This window comes from Setaria italica, chromosome II, assembly GCF_000263155.2.
Source record: "Setaria italica strain Yugu1 chromosome II, Setaria_italica_v2.0, whole genome shotgun sequence".
Classification (NCBI taxonomy): Eukaryota; Viridiplantae; Streptophyta; class Magnoliopsida; order Poales; family Poaceae; genus Setaria; species Setaria italica.
In genome coordinates this window covers 38,705,993-38,729,443 of record NC_028451.1, presented here as the reverse complement: position 1 = coordinate 38,729,443, position 23,451 = coordinate 38,705,993, and the positions used below count along the sequence as shown (strand labels likewise).

General features: G+C 48.3%; 3 protein-coding genes across 4 annotated transcripts; 2 read left to right on the top strand and 1 right to left on the bottom strand.

Annotated features, from left to right (window-relative positions):
• The first annotated feature begins 964 nt into the window (after window positions 1-964).
• LOC101752772 (mavicyanin-like) lies at window positions 965-2,107 on the top strand. The gene is made up of 2 exons (XM_012844223.2): window positions 965-1,386; window positions 1,493-2,107. Exons 1-2 carry the CDS (start codon window positions 1,200-1,202, stop codon window positions 1,873-1,875), a joined length of 570 nt encoding a protein of 189 aa, XP_012699677.1. The 5' UTR covers window positions 965-1,199; the 3' UTR covers window positions 1,876-2,107.
• A 675-nt stretch (window positions 2,108-2,782) lies between these two features.
• On the bottom strand, window positions 2,783-4,303 carry LOC101753181 (probable aquaporin PIP2-7). Its single transcript, XM_004957448.3, has 4 exons — window positions 3,933-4,303; window positions 3,545-3,840; window positions 3,305-3,439; window positions 2,783-3,196 (listed from the first exon to the last, which is right to left on the bottom strand). Exons 1-4 carry the CDS (start codon window positions 4,234-4,236, stop codon window positions 3,074-3,076), a joined length of 858 nt encoding a protein of 285 aa, XP_004957505.1. The 5' UTR covers window positions 4,237-4,303; the 3' UTR covers window positions 2,783-3,073.
• Window positions 4,304-12,932: 8,629 nt separating this feature from the next.
• Window positions 12,933-17,457, top strand: LOC101777802 (la-related protein 1B). 2 transcript variants are annotated; one of them, XM_014804715.2, is made up of 7 exons: window positions 12,934-13,429; window positions 13,557-14,340; window positions 14,424-14,580; window positions 14,663-14,753; window positions 16,650-16,727; window positions 16,821-16,892; window positions 17,000-17,457. In XM_014804715.2, the coding sequence occupies exons 1-6, from the start codon at window positions 13,064-13,066 to the stop codon at window positions 16,869-16,871; spliced, it is 1,527 nt and encodes a 508-aa protein (XP_014660201.2). In that variant the 5' UTR covers window positions 12,934-13,063; the 3' UTR covers window positions 16,872-16,892; window positions 17,000-17,457. The 2 variants fall into 2 exon arrangements, 1 of the variants encoding a protein (XP_014660201.2); XR_002676514.1 differs by lacking the exon at window positions 17,000-17,457 and having other exon boundaries at window positions 12,933-13,429; window positions 16,543-16,727.
• The last annotated feature ends 5,994 nt before the right edge of the window (window positions 17,458-23,451 follow it).

Genomic DNA, 23,451 nt, shown 5'->3' with positions numbered 1-23,451 from the left:
ATCGTAAAAAAAATATAAAAATAAAAAAATGTCCTGTCTCGTCAAACTCGGATCTATTGAGCCTTTCGACCGAGGTACCATCGAAGGGACGCCATATTCCCCCGCTCGGCCCACGATTTCTCACGGCTTTGAAAGTAAGCCAAGGCATTCGATTTTCGGTTCGGTACCTCGGTTTTTGAAGAAATTCGGTTCTTATAAAATAGGAACCGATCGGTTCTCAAAAATTCTCAGAACCAACCATTTCGGTTTTGGTTATTTCGGTTCAGTTCCGGTTCTAACTGAACTAACCGAAATTTTTCAAAAGAGGTCAAGACAACAATAAATATATGTGTTCTAAGGCAAATTTATGCAACACTATATCCATTTTCAATAGTCATAATTTATAAGGGACCATAGCAATATAGTAACACAAATATATAGTAATTCAAATATGAAACACCGCACATAAACCAAATATAATCTTACAAAATACAAGTGAAGTATAATTCATGTAATTTGGTTCCTTCGGTTAATTCGGTTAACCGAGAGTAGGAACCGAGTTTTCTTCGGTTATTTCGGTTCCTCAATACCAAGAACCGAGTAAGGAACCGATTTTCGGTCCGGTTCTTTCGGTTTCAGTTCCGGTTCTCTCGTTCGGTTTTTCGGTTCCGGTTATTTTTGCCCAGGCCTATTTGAAAGGAGGAGGGCAGCCCGCGTGCTAGATGGGAGAGGAGTGTGTGTTGGATTCTGCGGAGCTGGGCTCATTTGGGATGCAGAGTCCAGTTTATATCGAAACGGCTTCAGCCCATACTTGTCGATTAAGCGATCTCATTATAACTGCTACGAAATGCTAATTTAGGAGCGGTATAAAATGAAGGTAGGTGAAGAAAACGGCGGCCATGTATCTACATCCAATGCAGCAAGAAGTATACTTTGACCAAATACGCATACTACTTTAGCATAAACATAATCCAACAGACCACGGAACAGTTTAGGTGTAAATATTAATAAACCATCAAAAAGACACGAGTATGCTAGTGGCAGCTTCTAACCACGACCAGGCCAACCTTGCAACCAACAAACAACTCAAAGCAAGTATATATAGACAAATTGCTCCTAAATGCAACAACCACAGCTCAGGTTAAGCACCAGTTATATGCAGCAAAATCATTCCCAAAGTCGCTCTTGTCCCCAACGCTACTTGGTCTCCCCGTCCAATCATGGGAGGCACCTCGCTTTCATCCACCGGGGCAGCAGCCACCCTCCTCCTCGTCCTCCTTGCAGCAGCTCTACGCCATGGCACCGGCGCGACGGAGTACACCGTAGGCGACTCCGCCGGGTGGACCATCGGCCCCAACTACCTCACCTGGTCGCAGAAGTACAACTTCACCGCCGGCGACACGCTCGGTACGCTGCACATTTCTGCCAAAAAATCGTTAGCGCTGGCCTGCCTGCTGCTGTGCCTGTGCGATCTTGGCGACCTGATAGCTGATACACATACAATCGATGGCAGTGTTCAACTACGTGGCGGCGCAGCACAACGTGTACCGGGTCACGCAGGACGCGTTCCGGACGTGCGAGCCGCCGGCGGCGAACCAGACGATGGGGTCGTGGGAAACGGGCCGCGACCGCGTCGACCTCCCCGTGCCGGGGGACTACTACTTCATCTGCAACGTCGCGGGGCACTGCCTCGGGGGCATGAAGTTCGCCGTGGCCGTCGCCGCGCCGCCCCCTCCGCCGCCGCCGTCGCCTCCCCCGCCGGCCCTGCCGCTGCCGCCGCCGCCCGCGAGCTCGGCCGGCGTGTCGTGGATCGCACGGCGGCGGCCCGCGTGGCCGGAGCTGGTGCAGCGGCGGATTCCATGCCTCGCCGTGATCGGCCTGCTGGTTCTCGCTTGATAGATTGGTAGGGGGTTGTTGTGCTGATTTTTTTTTCTTTCGGTGATGGTTGACCTGGACCGTTTCTTGGTGTTGGTTGGTTTCTTGGTTGGAATGTGGTAGCTGTGCATGAGTGCCTACGGTTGATGGGGAGCGATGACTCCGTACTGGAGTGGAACGTGGCAACGCATTGCTCTTTCCTCTTTGTGTCTTGTTATCCATGTGCAGTGCAAACGTAGTCGTTCGACTGTTATTTAGTGGCGTCAACTCATCGGAATATTTCGCCAAGAATTTCGCACTAGTATAACACAACAAGTGCTATTTCTTCTCGGGAGGAACCTACAGGCTACAGTAGTCCTAGTTGGAAAAGTAAGTATTCCAGTTTCCAGACGTGCAATATTTAGGTCTCGTTCGTTCGTTGCGGATTTGAAATAGGCCCAGAACTGTTCTGGTTGGAGAAGATTCGATTGTTTCTGTTCCAAACCTCAAGAGGTGGTGAACAAATCCGAGCCTCGAGGCGTACGAAATGGTCGAGACGGGTCAGACTCCATTCCCCGTCGGCTTTAACCAAACGGCCATTTTGTCGTGCGCTGTATTCAAAACCAGCCAGATCAATCCGCGCGGAACGGGCCTCATTATAGGCCATTCCGTAGTAACCAAACAAGGTCTTAGTTAGTATTTCCTCAATTCCATATTGTAAGTCATTTCAAGAATCTTAGAGAGTCAAAATATTTCAAGTTTGACCAAATTTATATGATAATATAATAACATTTATGATGTCAATTAAGTATCATTAGATTCTTCATCAATTATATTTTCATAGTATACCTATTTGATGTCATAAATCTTTATAATTTTCTTTATAATTTTGATCAAACTTGAGGTGCTTTAACTCTTCAAGATTCTTGGAATGACTTACAATTTGGAATGGAGGGAGTAGGAGCTATTCCTAACAAAGTACTTATAAAGCAGAACATATAAAGGTTTATACATGGACACGACGACCTTGCAGTCCCAAACCCAAAAACAAATGGCACAGACAAGCAAGCGCACACCTCGACACTCTTACACGTACATGCAGTTCATGCAAGGATCTGCTAGCTGCTGTAGTATATTAATTAAACGAGACGACAACGAATAACCGATGAGCAGAGAAATCAATTGCAGGAAGCAGGGCTGCCTAATCTCCAAAAGCTTCTCTCGCCGTTCGCACGCGTGCTCACACCGTGGCGCTGGTGCTCCTGAAGGAGCCGAGCGCCTTGGCGGCCTCCCCGCGCAGCACGAGCTTGTGGTACAGCGCCGCCGCCGTTGCCCCGATCAGCGGCCCAACCCAGAAGATCCACTGCATGATGCATGGACGATTAACTTCGAATCTTTTTGTGCGTCGTCGTAGTGTGGGAGAAGATAAAGTAGCATGCACAGGTTTAATTTTCCCAAGGATTGATCTTACGTGGTTTTTCCATGCCTCGCCGAAGATTACGGCGGCGCCAAGGCTCCTGGCCGGGTTGATGCCCGTGCCGGTGATGGGGATGGTCGCCAGGTGCACCACGAACACCGCGAACCCAATCGGCAGCGGCACCAGCACCTGCACGGCCACTCGTTCCAGGTCAGCACATTAATTGATTACACTATTAACTTGCACTTTTGTAACAAGATTAAATGTACAGATGGAGAGGAGATGCGCTCGTACCGGGATGAATGAGTCTCGCGCGGTGCGCTTGGGGTCGGTGGCGGAGAAGACGGTGTAAACGAGGACGAACGTGCCCATGATCTCGGCGCCGAGGCCGGCCACGACGGAGAAGCCGTCGGCCACTGAGTTTGCGCCGCCGCCGAGGAGGCTGTACTGATCCCCCGTGATGCCCTTCACGATGGCCACGCCGCAGATGGCGCCCAGGCACTGCGCCACGATGTACAGCACGGTGCGCAACAGCGACAGCTTCCGCCCCACGAACAGCCCGAACGTCACGGCCGGGTTGATGTGCCCACCTGGTCCCATGTCCCATGCTCGCGTCAATTCATTTCGATTCGTACAGCAGCTAGCGAGCGCGTCCATGCACGCACATTGCATGCTACAGTACCTGAGATGCCGCCGATGCAGTAGACGAGGATGAAGATGGTGGCGCCAAAGGACCAGGCGACGCCGAGGAATCCGACGCCGTTGCACGCCAGGGCCTTGGACTGGTCCTTGTACCCGATGACGGTGGCGATGCTCACGTAGAGGAAGATGAGGGTGGCCACGAACTCGGCGATGAGCGCGCGGTACAGCGACCACTTCATCAGCTCGCTCGTTTCCAGGAGCGGCGCCGGCGGCGGGTCCCAGTACGGCACCTTTTGGGGGCCCGCCGCCTCGGTCGTCTCGATGCTCACGTCCTCGATCGGCATGGCTCGGTCTCCGTAGCTTCGACTGTTAACTAGGGTTACTTCTTCGGACGCGCGGAGGATAAGGCAATGGCCGTGGTTTAAATAGGGAGGCCAGGGACCGGAGGAAGAGCTCTGAACACGGCCGAAGAAGATCTTTCAAAAGATTATATTCCTTCCTTGCGACCCACCGGTTGCCATGAATTTATCCATCTTTTTCCGTACTTCGCTAGAATTTCAAAATAAAGATGGTGAAGTTCGATCGCGTCCAAGTTGCTTTACACATATATGGGCTGACGTGAAAACCACACGATTGTTGTGCACGTTCCGCACAGGGTTTGGTGTGCACGTTGCGCTTGTGGTAAGGTGTCGCTGCAAATAAACTAAAATTACAGCGTTGCAAATTAAACAGAGTCTTTCCAAATACTTCTTTCTCATTGATGGAGAAGAGAGAAACTCCTTCCATCTTAATTAGATCCCATCGCTTCTTTTTACAACTGAAATTAAAGGGCGGTTGCGTGTCTGATTGTTTTGGTGACTGGCCGGTGGCAAAGCTTTGCTCTGTGCCTCAGTGCTTCAAGACCCCAGCGACAGCAGCCGCAGCAGCGCAGCACAGGCGCGGGAGGCCAGCAGCGTCCCCTTCCGGCAGGCGCTTTTCCCCGCTTCACCCTTGCCCGATCGAGTAGGAGGGCCGGATAGGATGGACTGATTTGGCAAGGATCCTCTTTGCTTGCGCGAGCGCGCTTGCCCAGCAAAGTAGATCTCAATGCTGCTACAAAGCATATCCTTTCCCCGCAAGGCTCGGGAAATTAATAAAGCCGGCCGGGGATCGGATCGGATCTCTCCGGAGGCCTCATGCATCAAGCAGGGTATCTCGCTGTAGCGGTGGGGAACAGCTTTGGAAAAAATTACTCCTTTCATTCTAATTGTACAAATTGTAAGTTGTTTTGAGTTTTCTAAATTCATAGATGTTGTTATATTTAGATATAGTGTACATCTAAATATGTAGCAACATCTATGAAATAAAAAGGCTAAAACGATAGTTCCCAACTAATAATGCACCGTCCACGCGAACCCATGCACCGTACCACAGCGACAGGTTGCCACGCCGTCGAAAAATGACTGGCCCGATGAAAACACGCATGTGTAGTTTCGTTTCGTGTATGTACGTTTCACCTGGATCCACGTCATGTGACACGCGCCACGCCTGCAGTGGATATTTCGTAGTACTTTCCCAAATAAGGCCAAAACCTTCATCATACGTATACAAATTAATGCCTTCAAACCTTTGGCTTCCATATACATCCGTCGTCGTGTCAAATCGTACTGCCATGGAGATCGTACGAGGCTGCTGGACCTCGCTAGTCAGCAGACTAGCTAGAGCATGATGCCAACAGGAAACGTCCATCCAGGGAGCCCTAATCAACAGTACACTGCTCTGGCCAGCTAGTGTTCTCTCTAGCGACCGACAGCGATATACTCGACGTAAACAGTATATAACACACACTGCAAACTAATTTGATTTTCCTCGGCCTATCCCCTACAGGTAGGAGGATGCACGTATATATGGCCTGCCATTGCCAGCCTTTTTCCAGCATCGCCGTCGCGTCCGGCTGCGGCGCGGCCCACGTCGCGCACGCCTGGCATTTCGTCTGTCGCGCGCGCGCGCGTCGACGTCGCCGCGCGCCTCCGGCTGAGTCCGCGCCAAGCTTGGCGTTTCCCCGGCGAGGAACGGAGCCCGGGGGCCACCGCGACCGCGGCGGGTCCGTCCGGTTGCGCGGGGTTCCGCTGGCATCGACCGGAACCGATATTTTGTTCCGCTCGCGCTCCGGTCCGCGCCGTCGCCGTCGCCGATCGCGAGCACCCACGCGACGACGCCGATCCGTCCGTTGTTTGCATCCCGGAATGCGCGCTCCGGCCGGATCGGGTCCAGCCTAGCCTATCCGATCCGGTGCTCGCGAGCAGTGGGTGGCTGCCGTGCCGTGCGGATAGAGCTGATGATGAGCATGCATGCATACGGCCATACAGCGCGACTAGCCGATACTACGTGCGGGGCTCAGTTTCTTCCTACGATTTATACTGAACTGTTTTGTGGGGTAGTGGCGTAGTGGTAGTAGTCAAAACTAAGGTGGCGCCACGTGAATATACTGGTGGCAGAGGCCTTTGCATTGGAGCCGCGCACTAGCGCACATGCTCCAGAACCCAAGCTGCGCCTCCGCGATGTGCAGAAAAAGGTGCATTCGTTACTGTGCCATCGCTTTTGTTTCAGTGCAGGACTGCTGATCAGCTGATGCGATTTTTACCCCCTGCTGCGCTCTTTCAAACCATGTGCGTGAGGCCAGGGGTGTTAAGATTCCATGGACAGTCTAGTTCGTGTCACGTCAGATTAAATATGAGCTAATTATAAAAATAATTACGAGATAAATCTATTAAGTCTAATTAATCAATCATTAGCAAATGGTTATTGTAGCATCACATTGTCAAATCATGGATTAATTAGGATTTATAGATTCGTCTCGTAAATTAGTCTCCATCTGTACAATTGGTTTTGTAATTAGTTTATGTTTAATACTCCTAATTAGTATTTAAACATTTGATGTGACGGAAATTTTAGAACCTCCTGAAAAACCCAAACACCTCTTAGTCGTCGTTCTCCGGCCGGTCCGGTACACCGTACACAAGTACTACATGTGAAGGATTAACCACGCCAACTTCTTCCGTTGAACCAACTCTTTTTTGCCAGCGTCACTTATTCGTAACAAGAAGAATCACCAGTAACTGCAACTATGTATAACTGGTGGGCTCATCGTTGGCCTTAGCCCTTTGGGCAGCAGTTCCTTCCAGATAGAGTTAGGTGCCGTCGCGCAGATCAATGGCGGGGAAGCTCGCTGCTCGCTGGTGGTAATGGATATACATTTTCCACGGTCCACCTCAACCCTATTTATTTTTAATTCAAAATTATATATTATTATGACTCGATCCTTATTAAACCTGATCCTCTAGACTAAATTAGAGGATCTTTTACCATCCTGGATACCGTGCAAGCCCGGCCGGCCTCACGATTCTTGCATTCGTCCGGGCTGTACCTCCTCCGACTGTGGCATCGTTTGGTCTGCCCTTGCCCTGCAAGGCACCGCGCCGCAACCTGGACCTGAAGGCATACAAGATAACGTAGTACGAATGTGGTGGTGCGCCAGTGGAGGTGCAAGAAAATTTTCTCCAGACTTGCCGAATTTGCCATCGACGAGGCTATCCTATCCAGGTCGACATCCAACTCTCGAGCACATGCTCTTGTTTCATTATCAGAACAGAGATGATGAACGGCATTACCAGGCCACTGTTTCATATAGCAAGTCAGCCACGTAGTTTTTTTTGGGTCTCCTCCTCTCTTTTTTTTGCCTCAGCCCCCAAAAGGTTTTGATCGAGGGATCTAGTAGGGTTTAGGCCGTCTTGCTTTTTTTTAGAGGGTACAAGTAACCCACACCACCTACGCACTCCACATCTGGGCCGTCTTGCTTGATGGCGATGATGAATGAGTTGGACTGTGTTTTGTGTTTTGCTGGGCTTCTCGGCCCAATCTGACTTCATCGGTCGGCCTCCTTTCTTTAACGTTTCCCTTCTTGCGCCTTTGCCATTCACACTTTTGTGCCAGGGCTTCTGATGGGCCTCCAAGTTGAGGGGGTGACGGCCCACGCTCTTCACATGAGTGATTGGCGGCCCAACAAGTTCAGCTACAAAAGCGTCTTCCGAGTAAATTCCACGCTATGCCGACACAGCATTTGTTTTCGCAAAAAAAAAAAAGATGCAGCTGTATTCCTCAAAAGCAAAAGAAGGTGCAACATTTGTACTAGACCACACTAAGCTACACGAGCTCTCTGCACCAAGATATACGTATACACCATTAGCCAGGGTGTGTGGTACTCTTTGTTTTCGCGAGTAGGTTGTGTTTTGTGTACTACTCACAAGACGTGTTGGAGTCGCGCACTAAACACTACTACTACTACCTGCATAGATATTGTTTCTTTGTTTTTTTTAAAAAAACGTGCGCTACAGACAGACAGGACGTACGATATTCGGACTACAAAAGAGAAGAGGAAGAATGAATCGAAATCATTATCGCACTCGCACGCATATTTGGTGAGTGACCAGGATCCAGACGAACAAACTAACCTCAGTTAACGCGTTGGACCGTTTGAACTATCTCCTTGCGAACGAGAAACGCGTGCTTCTCGTGGAGCCAACTACCAAAGCTAAACGGCCACACGCTGGGCGTGCGCGCGTGAGCAGAGCTGCCGAAACTACTGCAACCAGGGTCAGTCATCAGCGAGCACAGGGGGCGCCGTGTGGCCGCAGAGCCTTTGCACGTACTGTGAGAAACAAAGCCGTGGATCTCTCTCTCTCTCCCTCTGATCGCACTCTCAAGTCTCAACTCTCGAGCGCACAAGCAGAGCTCGGCTCGGCCGGCGGCTCTCGTTCAGTCCGTTGGTCAAAAAGAGCCTACTCGCATCACATATTGTTTGGCCTCCCCTATAAACAAATCGGTTGAGACTTTAGGGACGACCCGGCCCGCGACCGGATCGTTTCTTCTCCAAAGGGAACTTTTCGATCCGTGTGTCCGCCCATTTAAAACCTCAGCAATCGAGAGAGAAGGAACGCCCGGAGGAATTGAAACGATGGCGGGGCTTTTGCTTTGCTTTGCTAGCTTTGCCTGCATGTGGATCCCTCGGCAGTGGGCTGCCGTTGACTCGACACTGATGCTGATCTACATTTGATAATCCTTGTTAGTCGAGACTCGAGATGATTTCCATGCGAAGCTAAATATTCCAAGCTTCTTTTGTTAGATAGGGCATAGTGTAAAATAAGGTGATAAAGCACCTTCTCGCCTCTGACTGAGTTTTTTCGTCGGTGGCCACTCACCAGCAGTCACCAGTCACCCCTCCCCTCCCTCCGGTAGTGCGTCGTATGTGCTGTGGCCAGTGCGTACTGCGAAGTGGTATAACTGCCTGAACGGCCTATGAGCCCTGTGGATATCGTATCCATGCTCCTCTCTAGGGCTCGTGCACGCACGGTCTTCCACCAACGCTCTCGCTGGGGGGCCTTTAGGCAGATGCACGTCCAAGCGAAGAAGGGCCCCGCCCGCCGCGCGCATCCGGTCGAGCGTGCACCGCACACACTACGATGCTCTACGTACGTTGCATATGACTTCGTGCACGGAACGCAGGGGACATCCCGCACCGCGGCACCAGCAGGGGCGCGTCCTGCACCCCCCTTGTTGTTCCCGGGCGGCATGTCCTGGCACGAGACAGGGACCGATCGAGCGAGCAACGAGACAACAAAACCCTCTCGATCGGCGGCTGGCGTGCGGCGGCGCAGCGATCGTCTCGATGCCCAAACAAAGAAGGTGGCCGGGAAGGCCGACGGCAGCGTGCGTCACGTTGACAAACGTATGGGTCTTAGACTCTTAGCACAGCTGGACTGCGCCGGCGGCCGGGAACAGCGTAGCAAAGGCCCCGTCGGCTAGCTACCCTGCTGCCTAGCTGGCCGGCAACTGCTGCTACACGGCCTGCCTCGGCGCCTCTACCTGGCCGGGGGGGCCAGCGAGAGACATCACGCGTGACGCGAGCGGACAACGAACTCGGTCGTGTCGACCCAGGCCCATACGCCAACCGGCGCCGATCCATCGTCCATCCATCCATCCGGCTACACCCACCCGACCGTGCCCGAGACCCCGAGTTGGTGAGCCGGTCAAGGCGCCCATGGTGTGGACAGGGCCGGTACTGAGATTCGGAGGCTCGAGACGAAATTAAAACTCGGGCTCTTTAATATAAAGTTTATAACAAATATATATAAAATATTACTAATAAAACATCTTCAATAACATCAAACCAGATGTGTCATCCACCTTCAAGAATCCCAAAAGGTACTCCTCAATTTTATCTTGCCATCAGACAAATTAATACATCAAACTATAAAGTCATTTATTCCTGATGACTGACATTAGGGGTACAATAGGATAATGGAGATACTGGACCTCTTTAACAACCTTTATGATAGAACTTGTGATATCAGAAGTCAAAAGAGATATCAACTCATTCTGAATTTTATCTTCAATAACATCAAACCAGATGTGTCATCCACCTTCAAGAATCCCAAAAGGTACTCCTCAATTTTATCTTGCCATCAGACAAATTAATACATCAAACTATAAAGTCATTTATTCCTGATGACTGACATTAGGGGTACAATAGGATAATGGAGATACTGGACCTCTTTAACAACCTTTATGATAGAACTTGTGATATCAGAAGTCAAAAGAGATATCAACTCATTCTGAATTTTATAACTAAGATAGAATTTCTTTGTTCTAAATACGTCTAAGGTGATCTTGCATTACCAAGTCAAATTCTGAGCACAAGTTAAGAAATTACCATTATTATCATCATAAAACTGCTCACTGCTTCCTCTGAAAGCCAAATTGCGTTTACCAAAAATTTCACAATGGCTACTATTCTTAACAAAATTGCCTCACCATTCTTTCTCCTTCGTGATTTGCTGCTGCAATTGTTTCCTTTTTCCACAATCTAGCTCTTAATTCATTCAAACTGTTCAGGTTACTAATATGCTCGATACTATTTTCATGTTCTCTAAGCTTCTCACTAATATGCCTCCAATTTCTAAACCCATCACCTGCTAAGGAACTATGACTCTTGCTAGTGCTAGACTTAAAGATCTTACAACAGAAATAAAAAACTTTGTCAACATGCTTCGAATAAACTAACCATTTTCTATCATGTACCTCTCCGTTGCTTAATTTTCTAGAATAATGAGCATATGAAAAATATCTTAAGGCAGCATCCAGAGGAATTTGATATTTTTTTCTCTTATAGGCCCTTTCTCGACTAATACGTCTCTTGCTTTATTATCAAGATTATCCAATTTCTTGGATCATATCTGAAGTGTAAACTGGTTACTCATCAACACTAGCAGACTGTGCATGTGCACCTGATTGCATTTCCTGTGTTCTTAGAGTCACTTACATTGTATCATTGACGTTGATGTTAACATTTTCTTCCTAATTCCCATTAGTTGGTTCATCCACAATAACTATTGCCAACTCATATGGGTTCGTCAAAGCGCCCATATTACTCTTAGGGTCCTGATTACTCTTGCAAAATTTATCCATAGCTACTCTTTGTGATTCTATCAACTCATCCACATGTTCTTTTTTCCTTTTCTTGTTACCTAATCCATATTTTCTAGACAACATGATATCCCACAGTGCTGAAATTATTATAAATACACAATAGTTATAAATTAGTTGTGATTAAATAACTTGTAATAGTGAATTAATAATTAATGGTACGGAGAATTGGGGAATTGGCAATCAAATCACCTGATCACAGAAGCGAATTGACGATCTCTTCTCTGATCTCCACCTGTCCGCCGTTCCGCCGAGGGGTGGCGGGCGCGCGATGCAAGCGGGAGAGAGGACCATCAACAGGATGGGGCGATAGGGAATTAGGGATGAGGGGGTGCGGTAGATGAATTGGATCCTTTTTTAACCACGAAGTGAGCCCACCTTAGTGTCACATTTTACTGTGAACCATTGTGGGCGGGGCAGTGACAAAGGCTACCTTTTTTTGACCCACATTAATGCTATTTGGAACATAAGCATTGCACTTACCTTAGGAATTGTGTTACCGTTACTATGGCCCCGTCTGGTTACTTGTGTTTATTTTTAGCACCCATCACATCGAATGTTTAGATACTAATTAGGAGTATTAAACGTAGACTATTTACAAAACCCATTACATAAGTGGAGGCTAAATGGCGAGATGAATCTATTAAGCCTAATTAGTCCATGATTTGACAATATGTTGCTACAGTAAACATTTTCCTAATGATGGATTAATTAAGCTTAATAGATTCGTCTCGCCTTTAGCCTCCACGTATGTAATGAATTTTGTAAATAATCTACATTTAATACTCCTAATTAGTATCTAAATATTCGATGTGACACGTGTTAAAAATAAGTAAAGGGACCAAACACACCCTGTATCCTGGAATTTGGGGGCCCGGGGCGGCCGCACACCCTGCCCCCCCCCCACACACACACCCCGGCCCTGGATGTGGAGTGGACTCGTGCATCAGGTTAAGTGCAATGTACATCAGTACGCATACGATGGATCCCTTTGACGAATGGAACGTAGACAAAAAAAATAACAATAATGTGCTGCCAAGCGCCGAGGGAAAAACACTGAGAGCTCGGCTGGTTCGTTCGGTCGAGTTCACGCGCTGGATGACGGCTAGCGTACCTGCTGTTTTCAACGAGAGCACTTCCACGTGTTCCGCCACGGCCGTGCCTTGAGATTGGTTTCGACTCCAATAACTGATCGCAAACGCACTGTTTGCAAATGTTCCGTTTCTTTCTCTTTTTGTAATTTCTCTTAAAATCCATTCGTATTTTGCCCCGAAATTTGGTAGTTCGTCCCTCCAATTTTCTGTTTTCAGAGTTCATTCAGTTTCCATTTCTATTGCCAGAGAAATTCAGTGAGCCTGTCAAGCTCGCCGATCGCCGTAGCACGGGAGTTCAGAGGCTGGCAAATACCCGTCCTCGGCGTCCTCGTCGCGATTTCCCAGAAATACCCCCGCCACTTCCGCTAATTTCCCACCTAACCTCCCACCGCCACACTGCTCCCTCCGGCCTCCCCCGCGGCCCTCCCTCCCCAGTCCCCTCCCCTCGCCTCTCGTCTCGTCTCTCCTCCTGCCTCCTCGCCTTCCCCATTCCACCCAGCCGATTCATCCGCGCCCCCAAAACCCCCACCCCGAATCCCCGTCGCCTCGCCTCCCGATGTCGCCGGCAGCTGGTGGCGCCGCGCCCGCGCAATCGGTGGCTGCGGCGGCGGCGGCCGTCGCTCCGCCGGCGATCGCGGCGCCGCCGGAGCCCGGCCGCGCGGCGCCCCGCCGGGATCCGCCGGGACAGCCGGAGGGGGCCGATCCCGCCAATGCGGCGGGGAGGAAGACGGCGTGGAACGTGCCGGCGCCGCCCCCCGCTGCGGCCGCGGCGGCGGCTGGGGTGAACCCCGGCGGCGGCGGCGGTATCATCGGCGGGGACGCCTCTTGGCCGGCGCTCGCGGAGTCGGCGCGCGCGTGGCCCAAGTCGGCCTCCTCCGACTCCCTCAAGTCCCTCTCCGATGGCTCCGTCCCATCCCAGCAGGTACTGAATCTCGCGATCAAGTCAATATGTTTCGATGCGAGTACATCTAGGCAAATTTCTCCGGTTTTGATAATCGTGTTAGGGATGATTGCTCATATGGGTCTGATGAATCTACTAATGCTACCAGGAGGATTCCACCGCTTCGTCGGTGACCCCTGCTCATCCAGTTGTGGAGGTTAATCCGATCCCCACTGGCTCAAACCCTACCTCCATGCCTCCTCCCAATGCAACTGCTGCGGCTTCTTCACAGCGGAACGGTTCCGCAACCCAGCCAAATCCAGTTCGGCGCAGTGGCAGCAATAGTGGAAATAATGGAGGTGGCAGCCGTGGAAATGGTAGCAATGGCGGCCGCAGGGCTGCCAATAGTAGTGGAGGTGATGGGAGCAGTGGCAGTGGCGGTGATGGCCACTGGAATGATGGAAGCCTAGTTACAGGCAGCGGTTGCAACAGCAGCAATGGCAATGGTTCCAGTAACTTGAGTGATAATGTCCCTGGTGGTGGTTCCAGTGGGAATGTCAATGAAGGCAGCAGAAGTGCTCCTGGCAATAACCAGTGGAACCACAACATAAGAGGTGTTGGTGTTAGCAGCAGTAATGGTACTGGTAGTGGTGATGGAAACAATACGAATAGTGGTGGCAGCAGCAACCACTGGAACAATAATCCTCGAAATAGTAGTGGCAGTAACAATGGTGTTGGAGGTCGTGGTGGCTACCGGGGTCGCCGTGACCATGAGAGAGGAGGTAATTTCTCCCCTAGGAACTTTCCCAGAATTCCAGTAATGCCATATCAGCAGCAGCAGCAGCAGCCACCTGGTGCCTACCAGCCTGGGCCCTTTCACCGACCGCCGCCACCACACGCTGCCCATTTCATGGTGCCACAGCATTTTTATGTTCCTCCATTTCCCTACTCTGGTGAGCCTGAAAACTCATCCTTCTATTTTCTATGAATAACTCATGTCTACTTATTGTAATATGGCTATTTTGGTGATGTGCAGCTGATGTGCAACATTACCCTGTCTATCTCCCACCAGTAGAACAGTTTCAGAACATGCATCTTGTCCGGCCGGCCATGCAGCCTGCATGGGTTCCTCCTCCTCAGGATCAGCCAAATTTCCAAGATGATATTAGGAATCAGATAGAGTTCTACTTTAGGTAGTGAATCTGCTTGGTTTCTCTTCGTGTGCTATTGCTGTTTCTTCATCTTAATTGTTTGTTTCTACTCTTGTCTTGCTAGCACAAATAATCTATGCCATGACACATTCTTGAGGAGACATATGAATGATCAAGGATGGGTACCTATTGACCTAATCTTGGGGTTCAATCGGGTGAGTTGATTTTTCTCTTTCGCTTCCTGGTTGTCGCTTTCATTTCATATAGGATGTTATGTTTCTTGTGATTTCCATACTTCTGTCCATGTCCATGTTGGACTGAGTGCTGATAGCCTGATATGCTGCTTTTGCTGTCTTTATTTTGATATGTATACTTTTCCATCCCAGAACATGAAATTCTACTTGGCCAGTACATAAGTTGGCTCCATGAATGGGTGGTTTACCACCGTAGTTAATTCTTCTGTGTTGGAAAGAGGCATATTTCCCCTTACAACACGATCCAGTGCACAACTAGTAGATTAGAGATATGATTCTCAATGTATAACAAAAAATGTGCTGCACCTTATACAAATTCTAAAGATGATGTTACGCTTTTTTATTAAGCAGACGGATAACAAAAGGTTCTTTGTGGTGTATTTCTTGATCTTTAGGTCAGAAATAGTGTATGTGTTATGACAATTAAAGTTATCACAAATAGAAATTTGTAGCCTGCTGTAGTCTCCTTGCTCCCTCCCTGCACAGTCTAAAGGTTTTTGAGTTTGGGGATCTTTGACTACAAACTACATATTTAGTATCCTTCTGCTAGTTACATATTTGTTTCTGGGTATTACCTACTTCACGACTTTGTTCATCTTCTAGAGTGACATAAGTTTGCTGTGTTATTCTTGATTGATATGATATAACTTTAATGAACTAAGCAAGTAAAGTCAACAAAATACATGACAATGAGGATATTGGATTGATCAATGCATCTTGAACTTGTATAGTGGCAATCATTCTGTCTGTTCTGTTTTTGCCTTTGTTCTACTCTTTTCAGTGTTTACTTTTCTCTTGGGTAATAAGCTGATTATAATTTAGGCTAGCTTTTCTCCCTTTTCACTTTTGAGCAAATTATAATTTAAATTTCCCTGCTGCACTCCTACCATCCACCATTTATTGCCGCTAAACTTACGCCTATCATACTTTTCTCCGTTCCTTTTTCATTTGCAAATTGTTCTACTTAAACTTCTAATGGTAACTGGGAGAATTATTGAAGGTAAGGTTATTCACTTGATACTGTGGCTTTCAATTTACTCTACGAGTCCATGTCCTGAAATCTGTTGTTTATGCTTGTCTTTTGCTCTATTTACTGTAAACGCATGGTACACAGTCTCTTTGCTGTGAGCTGTTGCCTCGTCTTGTGTCCAGGCATCGTTGCATGTTTCAAGTTAACAATACATCGTTTTTAGTAGGGAACAATGTCTAGATCTGATCTCTGCATAGTGTGAAACTACCTGAAATATTGAGGGGAAGTCCGGATATTGAAAGAATTCCCAAGAGGGTAACATCAATATGGCATACTGTTGAAAACATTTGGAGATGCCCAGAATGGCTGGCAAATTAACTTGCATTTGGTAATGATGATTGAATGACAGAAACTTGCATGCTCTGCTTCAACTCATAGTACTAGACAGGTTCTGTCTGCTAAAATTCAAGTTTTAGACATTGGAGATAAATAATCTGGAATATTTTCTCAATAATGTTTGGTAATATGAATTACATGGATTTGGGACTTAGATAATGAATCTTTTTTTAAAAAAAGGGTTTGAAAAAAGTCTGCAGATAATTTGGTATCAATTAAGTTGCACAGATGCTCATGAAGTTGATTGGTTTGCAACTGTTTTGAAGTCGTGTGCGAATTCAATTTTTGCTTTGGCACGGATTGGATCAATACGTACTATGTAATGATCAAGATGCATTCTTCTAACAGTTACGTTCACCATTGCTTTATTATGTTCCTTCTTAGATGAGGGCATTTACAGGCTTGGTAGACACCAACTATATACTAGATGCTATTCGTCTATGTTCTTCTAACAGTTACATTCACCATTGCTTTATTATGTTCTTTCTTAGATGAGGGCATTTACAGGCTTGGTAGACACCAACTATATACTAGATGCTATTCGTGGTTCTGATATATTGGAAGTGCAGGTTAGGCTATAAACTAGTACATCATTTCCTTTATGTTTTATTTTTCTTTTTTACATGTTTTCAAACTTCTACTGCACCTTATCCATTTTACAGGGAAATAATGTCCGAAGGCGCAATGATTGGTTCGAGTGGTTACTTCATTAAGGCTGTCCACTAGCGAATCAGGTTGCTTCTTCTACCAGAGTCACTAGATTGACTTCATTCCATGATCAAACTGTCATTATTCCTGCAAGCCACTTTTAGATGAATGTACTAGCTCCAATGTTTCACAGATTCAGATGCTGAAAAGCAACTGCATGCTATCTTCGCGGAACTGAATAGGAAGTCTTGGTCGAGATCACGGGCACTGGTTCCGCGATAGATTGATGTACAGCGGACGGGTCAACTGAAAGCCAAAAGATTTTGTTTGTTTAGGTCAGACGTGATGGCAGGCACATTTGAAAGGCCATTATTGAGGGGAAGACACCAATAACAGGAAATAAATTCCACAAAGTATAAATCATTTTTTGGTCTGTATAGTTTTGTCGAAAAAGAAATTACCCCGCCTTCTCATCATGGATGATAGGTCCTGTTGAACGATTTTGGTGTTACCTGGGGTTTATTCGAGGAATCGCCCCTCATTTTTTGGTTGCGTGCACCTGGTTTTGCTGTTCTTGGGGGAACGATTCAGGCTGTTACCATTGCTATTATGTATGCTATGAGAATAATTTTCTACTACGTTATTGTTTCATATCGTATGGTGCTGGAGGCATGGAATGTGATTGTCACTCTCCATTCTGGTCGAGTCCTAGGTGATCATTTCTAGTGTTCTCCAGCAACATTTTGGAATTTACAAACTTCTTATGGCATTAGGTTGTATGAAATTTATGTGGAATCGAACCATGCCCATCTCTTGTAAAACTTTCGCTGAATCCTGGCCAAGTGGCCATGTCCAGATAGGCGACGGTGCGAATAATGTTTGGTTGATTAGGGTCAGTGAAGCGGGCCCTTGTCGGGCCTCAGATCAATAGTCATCGTAAAGCCGAGCTCGATCCTCCTTTCTAACCGGATAATAGACTGTACACCGTGCAGGGCATGCTAGATTTTATCCGGTCCGTTGATCTGTTCAGGGATGTGTGCATTTTTGTCTCATGCGCATGTATTTTGGAGTGTATTTCATTTTTCCTTAAGCTGTATTTGAGCGGGACGGACGGGACATAAAGTCACTTTACGCCAGTCCGATTTTGACGTAAAGTTGCTGTCTGCACCGGCGCTGCATGGCAGGCACTTTTTTACATGCTTCCTCGTCTCGGCCTTGTTTAGTTGATCAAATTGGGAGTTAGTCAAATTGGGAGGTGCCAAATTACTGTACCAGCACTGTAGCACACTGTAGCGTTTCGTTTGTATCTGTGAATTATTGTCTAAATATTGACTAATTAGGCTCAAAAGATTCGTCTCGCAAAGTACAACAAAACTGTGCAATTAGTTTTTAATTTCGTCTACATTTAGTACTCCATGCATGTACCGCAAGTTTGATGTGATGAAGAATCTTCTTTTTGCATAGTGTCAAAGTTGGGAGTTGGGAGGTTACTAAACATGACCTAAACCGGTTCCTACTTGTCACCTTCATATGAGCATGATGCAGTTTTATGTACTTTCCACACCATTTATTTAACATTTTATTTTACTCACCTGCATCAGCATTCCCCTCCGTTCATCAACACACTCGCCATGTACATCGATGTACCACCCCGTACTCCCTCCATTCGTTTTTCATCTACGTATTACACTGGGAAAAGTTTTCTGTTTTGATCTGCGCATTAGGAGCCAACGCTGCTTTTTCGCGGGACGAGGCGCGTCCGTTCGCATTACTGCAAGCTGCATGCAGTTAATGCGTCGCCCCGCCATGCTAACAACTCCAAACAGATTGAAATATTCGCCAACAACATAAGAAAAACAAAGAAAATACAAAACCAATAAGCTCTTCACCTTCATCTACTTCCTCCCGCATCATGTCGTGCTCGAGTGGTTGCGCGTTTGTTGCTGGCATCATAGATCTTCGATCTACTGCTGGGCTCGGCATAGAGGAAAGATCGATGTAGAAGAGCATGTGGCTTCCTTCCTCGATGGTGAATTTAAATAGGGCCACGACGCTTGGTTCTCAAAATCTGATTTTCAGAACTGATGGAGGGAACGGCGCGAAGGAAGGTGGAGTATAAGCACCAACTAAATTAAACCCTTTGGCAGGACTTCTCGAGGGGCTTCTTCGTTAACTTCTCCTGAAACCCTATCAAACGGGCGCAATCGAAACAGCTTCGTTGGAGGAGCCCCGGGATCTGGAGCCACAAGAGGGAGGAGGAGCTAAAAAAACAGGCTCCCTACGACTTCTCCTCGTTTCCAACCCCTGCCCACAGGGGGAGGGCCCGTTGGAAGGCGGAGGCGGAACCGGCAGCTGATAGTGCCAAGTGCTCGACTGCGGCTGGAGATTGGGGTGGAGGTGGCCGACGGGGACCGTGGGAGACAGGGGCTGGCTGGTGGCGGGTGAGGCAGGGCGACGGGGGCTGGTCGGCGGTAGGAGAGGTGGGGGGCGATGGCTGCACAGGGAGGTGTAGGTGGAGATCAATGGTGCGGGCGGAGGTGGAGGTGGGACGCACGGAGAATAGGAGGGGGGTTGGGAGAATGGATAAGGAAGGTGGGATATAAAGAGAGGAAAAAATTATAGAAAGGAAAAAAAGAGAAAAGGAAAATAAAAGAAGAAAAGAGAGAAAAAGAAAAGACAAGCCTTTTCAATCCATTTTAAATAAACAGGAGAATCCGTTTTATTAAATATTTTTTCAACCAAATATGTCGAAACTTTTAAAAAAAAAGGTCGGCCGGACCCTTCGTGAGAAGTGGGAGAAGACGGTGCGCGCGCGAATGCGTTCACATCGGCCAAATTTTCCATGTCCCAGGTGATTAGCCACGGGCACCAGTCCACGGATTGCTGTGCTGTGATTGGCCACAACCATGCCCAGCTGGCGATGCGTGAGGAGAGAACCCAACGGATGTCTGGGGAACTGAAACGTCCAAACCGCCGAACCGCGCATGGCCGTTTTTAATGCATTGCGGGCTTGCGGCCGCTCGCCTTGTCTCGGTGAATAGCTAGCTTCCCTTACCTCACCGGCATTACGTGCACACCATGCACCTGCGAATTTCTCGATACTTCTAACGCTTCTACGCTGCACTCTTTAACATAACTATGCACCAAATACAAGAATGTTTGAACATCATGGTCCAGTCAAAAATATCACCATTGCACCAAATACACATCCATGCACACCATGTATACCGTTTGGCAAAATTAGATTTTATATTGTACAAGGCACCCTAATTTGAGGAAAAAAGTATGAACAACACAAATTTTGGTATGCTTCAAATCCTGTGCATCAGATAAACAAAATAAAATCCTATTACATATTCAAATCGCATGGGTGTTCATCACATTAAAATTCACCAAATCATCAATATATATTCTTTAAAAAAAATCTCACAACATGACTTGTTCATGACAAGTGATGTACCCACTAGTTATAATAACATATAGCGCTAAACAACCTGGATTTATATACAAAATCATTTGCCGACTCTATCAAACCGCACCAAATCCCAATCCGGGGAGAAAGAAAAATAAAAAACAAAAAACAAATGATTTTACAGTGAAAGATGACATGCACAACCAATCAACCATGCACACACCCAAAACAAAAGCAAATAGATTAATTGAAGAATAAATGAGCGGAGATCTACATAAATCCATTGGATCTGCACCACCGAACAACGCCAAAACTAAAACAACGAGGCCAATTCAGTAAGAAAAATCATATGGTCCATCTCTGCAATAAACGAAAGACATAAGCTTTCTCCAGCACCCGCGCCGCGACGGCATGTCGCGGCCATCCACGGCTTCAGCCCTTCGTCGGCCACGCCGTGCCGCCGAGTCAAGCGACGTGAGCTCCCCGAGAGCCATTGCCTATCTCACCACGGGGCCGGTCCTGCCGCCAGCGGCCACCAGCCTAGCAGATCCGTGCGTAGGTGGTCGTGGCCTAGGAGATCCGCACGTCGACGGCCGCGACCTAGCAGCGCTACGCCATATCTAGGCTGATAGCCACGCCCTTGGAGTGTCGCCTCGGATCTAGGCCGGCGCCCGCCGAGGACCGGGTGTGGCACCCTGCCGCCGCCGCTCTAGACCCACACCGGAATTGGTCACCGTCGGCCGTGCTCTCGCCTTGGCAGCCGCCGGATCTGGAGAAGAGAGAGGGAGAGACGGGAAAGGAGAGAGAGGAGAGATTTTCGAATGATTTTGCAATAGCTAGACGGGAAGAGCCAATACATTATTTATTCTATCTACCACATGTGTAAAATATGATCTTGTACGCGTGTTTATATACGATGCGACATAATTCATTTCTTCATTACATACGGTACATATCATGAGGAGGTGCAGAATCAAAATGAACGTCCGGGGTAACTACTATCGTAACTCCAGAGTATTATATCTTGATTCCTTTCTAACGGGAAGTACAGCACCAGGCGCTAGCAATAAAAAATGGTGAGACCAAAAGGACTAATGGAGCAGCATTGATGACCTGTCCTAAGTTGGGAGCTGAGACAGGACACGTGCCTGCGAGACAAACGTTGGGGGATGCAACGCAAAGGCGGCGACGCCCATATGATTGATGGCACTCTACGTTGCAGTAGCTTGCGTTGCATCGCCCGGCCAGTGGCCACGGCCAGAAGCAGGCGGCGGCCAGTGATGACCTCATCGATCGATCGTCTCCTGGGCTCCGTCGCGGCCGGCGGGCCAATCCGGCGCCCTGGCCGTGGCCGTGGTCGTGGCGTGCATGTGCGCCGTGCCGTCCCCCGTCCACCTCCATCCTCGCCGGACAGATGCTGCTGATAATGCAGGCGCCACTCGGTCCGCAGGCCGGGCCGTGTTCGGCTGGAAGTTGCCATGCCTACGCACTAGCTGTGCGCCTCAGCGAGATAGAGTGGGAGCGATGCCAATCGTGGCTTGCCCTTGCGTGCGTAACTGCGTACCAGCATATGCCCGGCATGGCTCCACGGCTGGACCCGCCTGTTCAAGCACCAAGCTAGACTGCTCGATACCGATCCATGTACAACTACACGTACCTCATTGTGCACTGGCAGTCTGGCACGGCCAGGTTGGGTCGGATCATGGTGCCGCACCCAAGCGTGATGCGTGCGATGGTGAGGTGGGGGTCTGATACGAGTCCATGGAAAGGGAGTGCATTTGCATCCTTGGGAGTTGGGACGGAACGTGGACGGTAGAAATGTTACGAGACCCCCGCGTGCCCCCACCCACCCACACACACACATCCGCCTCAACTCCTTGGCATCCTAGCGTGGCCGTTGCCTGTGATAGTCCGTGACTTCGTTGATACTAAAGCAGGATCCGTCACATCCTTGAAAACTCGAATAAAGTTATTTCTTTTTTACGAAATAGGAATAAAGCTTCATTCCACCTTGCTCTATAATAACCAGACACGTCTAGTAGATGTGTAGAGATGGCCAAAGTGTATATTCCAAATCGGATTAGAAGACTGACTGCATTTAAATGATATTATAAACACAAGTATGGCATGAAGGTTCCATTCTATTAACTAGATTGGGACCCTGGCCTCTTCAAAGCAGGCTAGGATTAGATGATTAGGGATAAATAATTTGAAAATAAAAAGATAAATAATTGAACATGTTTCTTTTGTGTACTTGAGTGCATAGACCTCTAAATTCCACCCACACTCTCTGCACCCCACCAACCCCTCTTCCTCTTTTCTCCCACGACCTACTAAGCGATACAAGGCCGCGCCACCGCCACCATAGCAGGCCACATCCTCAGCCCACCTCCCATTGCACCCGCGCTCCCACCAATGCCATGCCCCTCCGCTCCGTGTGAGGGCGAGCGGGAGCCATGATGCGGAGAGCTAGCGTGCGTGGGTGTAGGAGCTCAACCATGGAGGAGGCAAAGGAGCGACATTGTGAGCAAGAAGGGAGAGAGGAGGGTGCGACTGGAGGTGGAAGAAGGTACTGACATATAGGACCCACGTGGAAGATAAATAATCTGAAAACAAAGAGATAAATATTTGAACATTTTTTTTGTTACTCCAAATAGTGAAAAATAGTGAAAATTCAGGACAATTCTAGCAAAGCCTTGAATCGATACAAATGAGGAGGCCTCTGAATTCCAACCACACCCCCTAGGCCCCACCAACCCCTCTTCCTCCATTTCTCCCACCACCTACTACCAATGCAAGCCCGCGTCGCCGCCACCATGGCAAGCCATATCCTTGTCCCACCTCCCATTACACCCCCTGTCGGTGTTTTAGACCGGCAACCCGCCTAGCGAGTATCCTAGGTGGTCTTTTATGCGGTAAGGGTCGTCGGGAATCAAGGAATCAATGGTGACGCAAGGAACACGATTTAGACAGGTTCGGGCCGCTAGATCGCATAATACCCTACGTCCTGTGTATTGGTTTGTATTGATGTATGTTGAGATGATGTCTGTTGGGTCTTTTTTTTTAGGGGGGGGGGTCCCTGCCCGCCCTTATATGCACGGGAGGGTAGGGTTACAAGTCTGAGTCCTAGTCGGGTACTATTACAGAGTTCTACTCGGTAACGGCCCGAGTAGTCTTCCATAAACATGCTTGGCTAGTCCGAGTAGGATACGCCCATCCTTGTTCTGATCTTG

What these genes read in the sequence shown, in the direction of transcription:
- LOC101752772 (XM_012844223.2), top strand. Translation starts at nt 1,200, where the DNA reads ATGGGAGGCACCTCGCTTTCATCCACCGGGGCAGCAGCCACCCTCCTC. An exon ending in CACCGCCGGCGACACGCTCG is followed by an intron (nt 1,387 to 1,492) that starts GTACGCTGCACA and finishes AATCGATGGCAG; the next exon opens with TGTTCAACTACGTGGCGGCG.
- LOC101753181 (XM_004957448.3), bottom strand. Translation starts at nt 4,236, where the DNA reads ATGCCGATCGAGGACGTGAGCATCGAGACGACCGAGGCGGCGGGCCCC. An exon ending in CTGCATCGGCGGCATCTCAG is followed by an intron (nt 3,841 to 3,932) that starts GTACTGTAGCAT and finishes ACATGGGACCAG; the next exon opens with GTGGGCACATCAACCCGGCC. An exon ending in GCGAGGCATGGAAAAACCAC is followed by an intron (nt 3,197 to 3,304) that starts GTAAGATCAATC and finishes TGCATCATGCAG; the next exon opens with TGGATCTTCTGGGTTGGGCC.
- LOC101777802 (XM_014804715.2), top strand. Translation starts at nt 13,064, where the DNA reads ATGTCGCCGGCAGCTGGTGGCGCCGCGCCCGCGCAATCGGTGGCTGCG. An exon ending in GCTCCGTCCCATCCCAGCAG is followed by an intron (nt 13,430 to 13,556) that starts GTACTGAATCTC and finishes TAATGCTACCAG; the next exon opens with GAGGATTCCACCGCTTCGTC. An exon ending in TCCTCCATTTCCCTACTCTG is followed by an intron (nt 14,341 to 14,423) that starts GTGAGCCTGAAA and finishes GGTGATGTGCAG; the next exon opens with CTGATGTGCAACATTACCCT.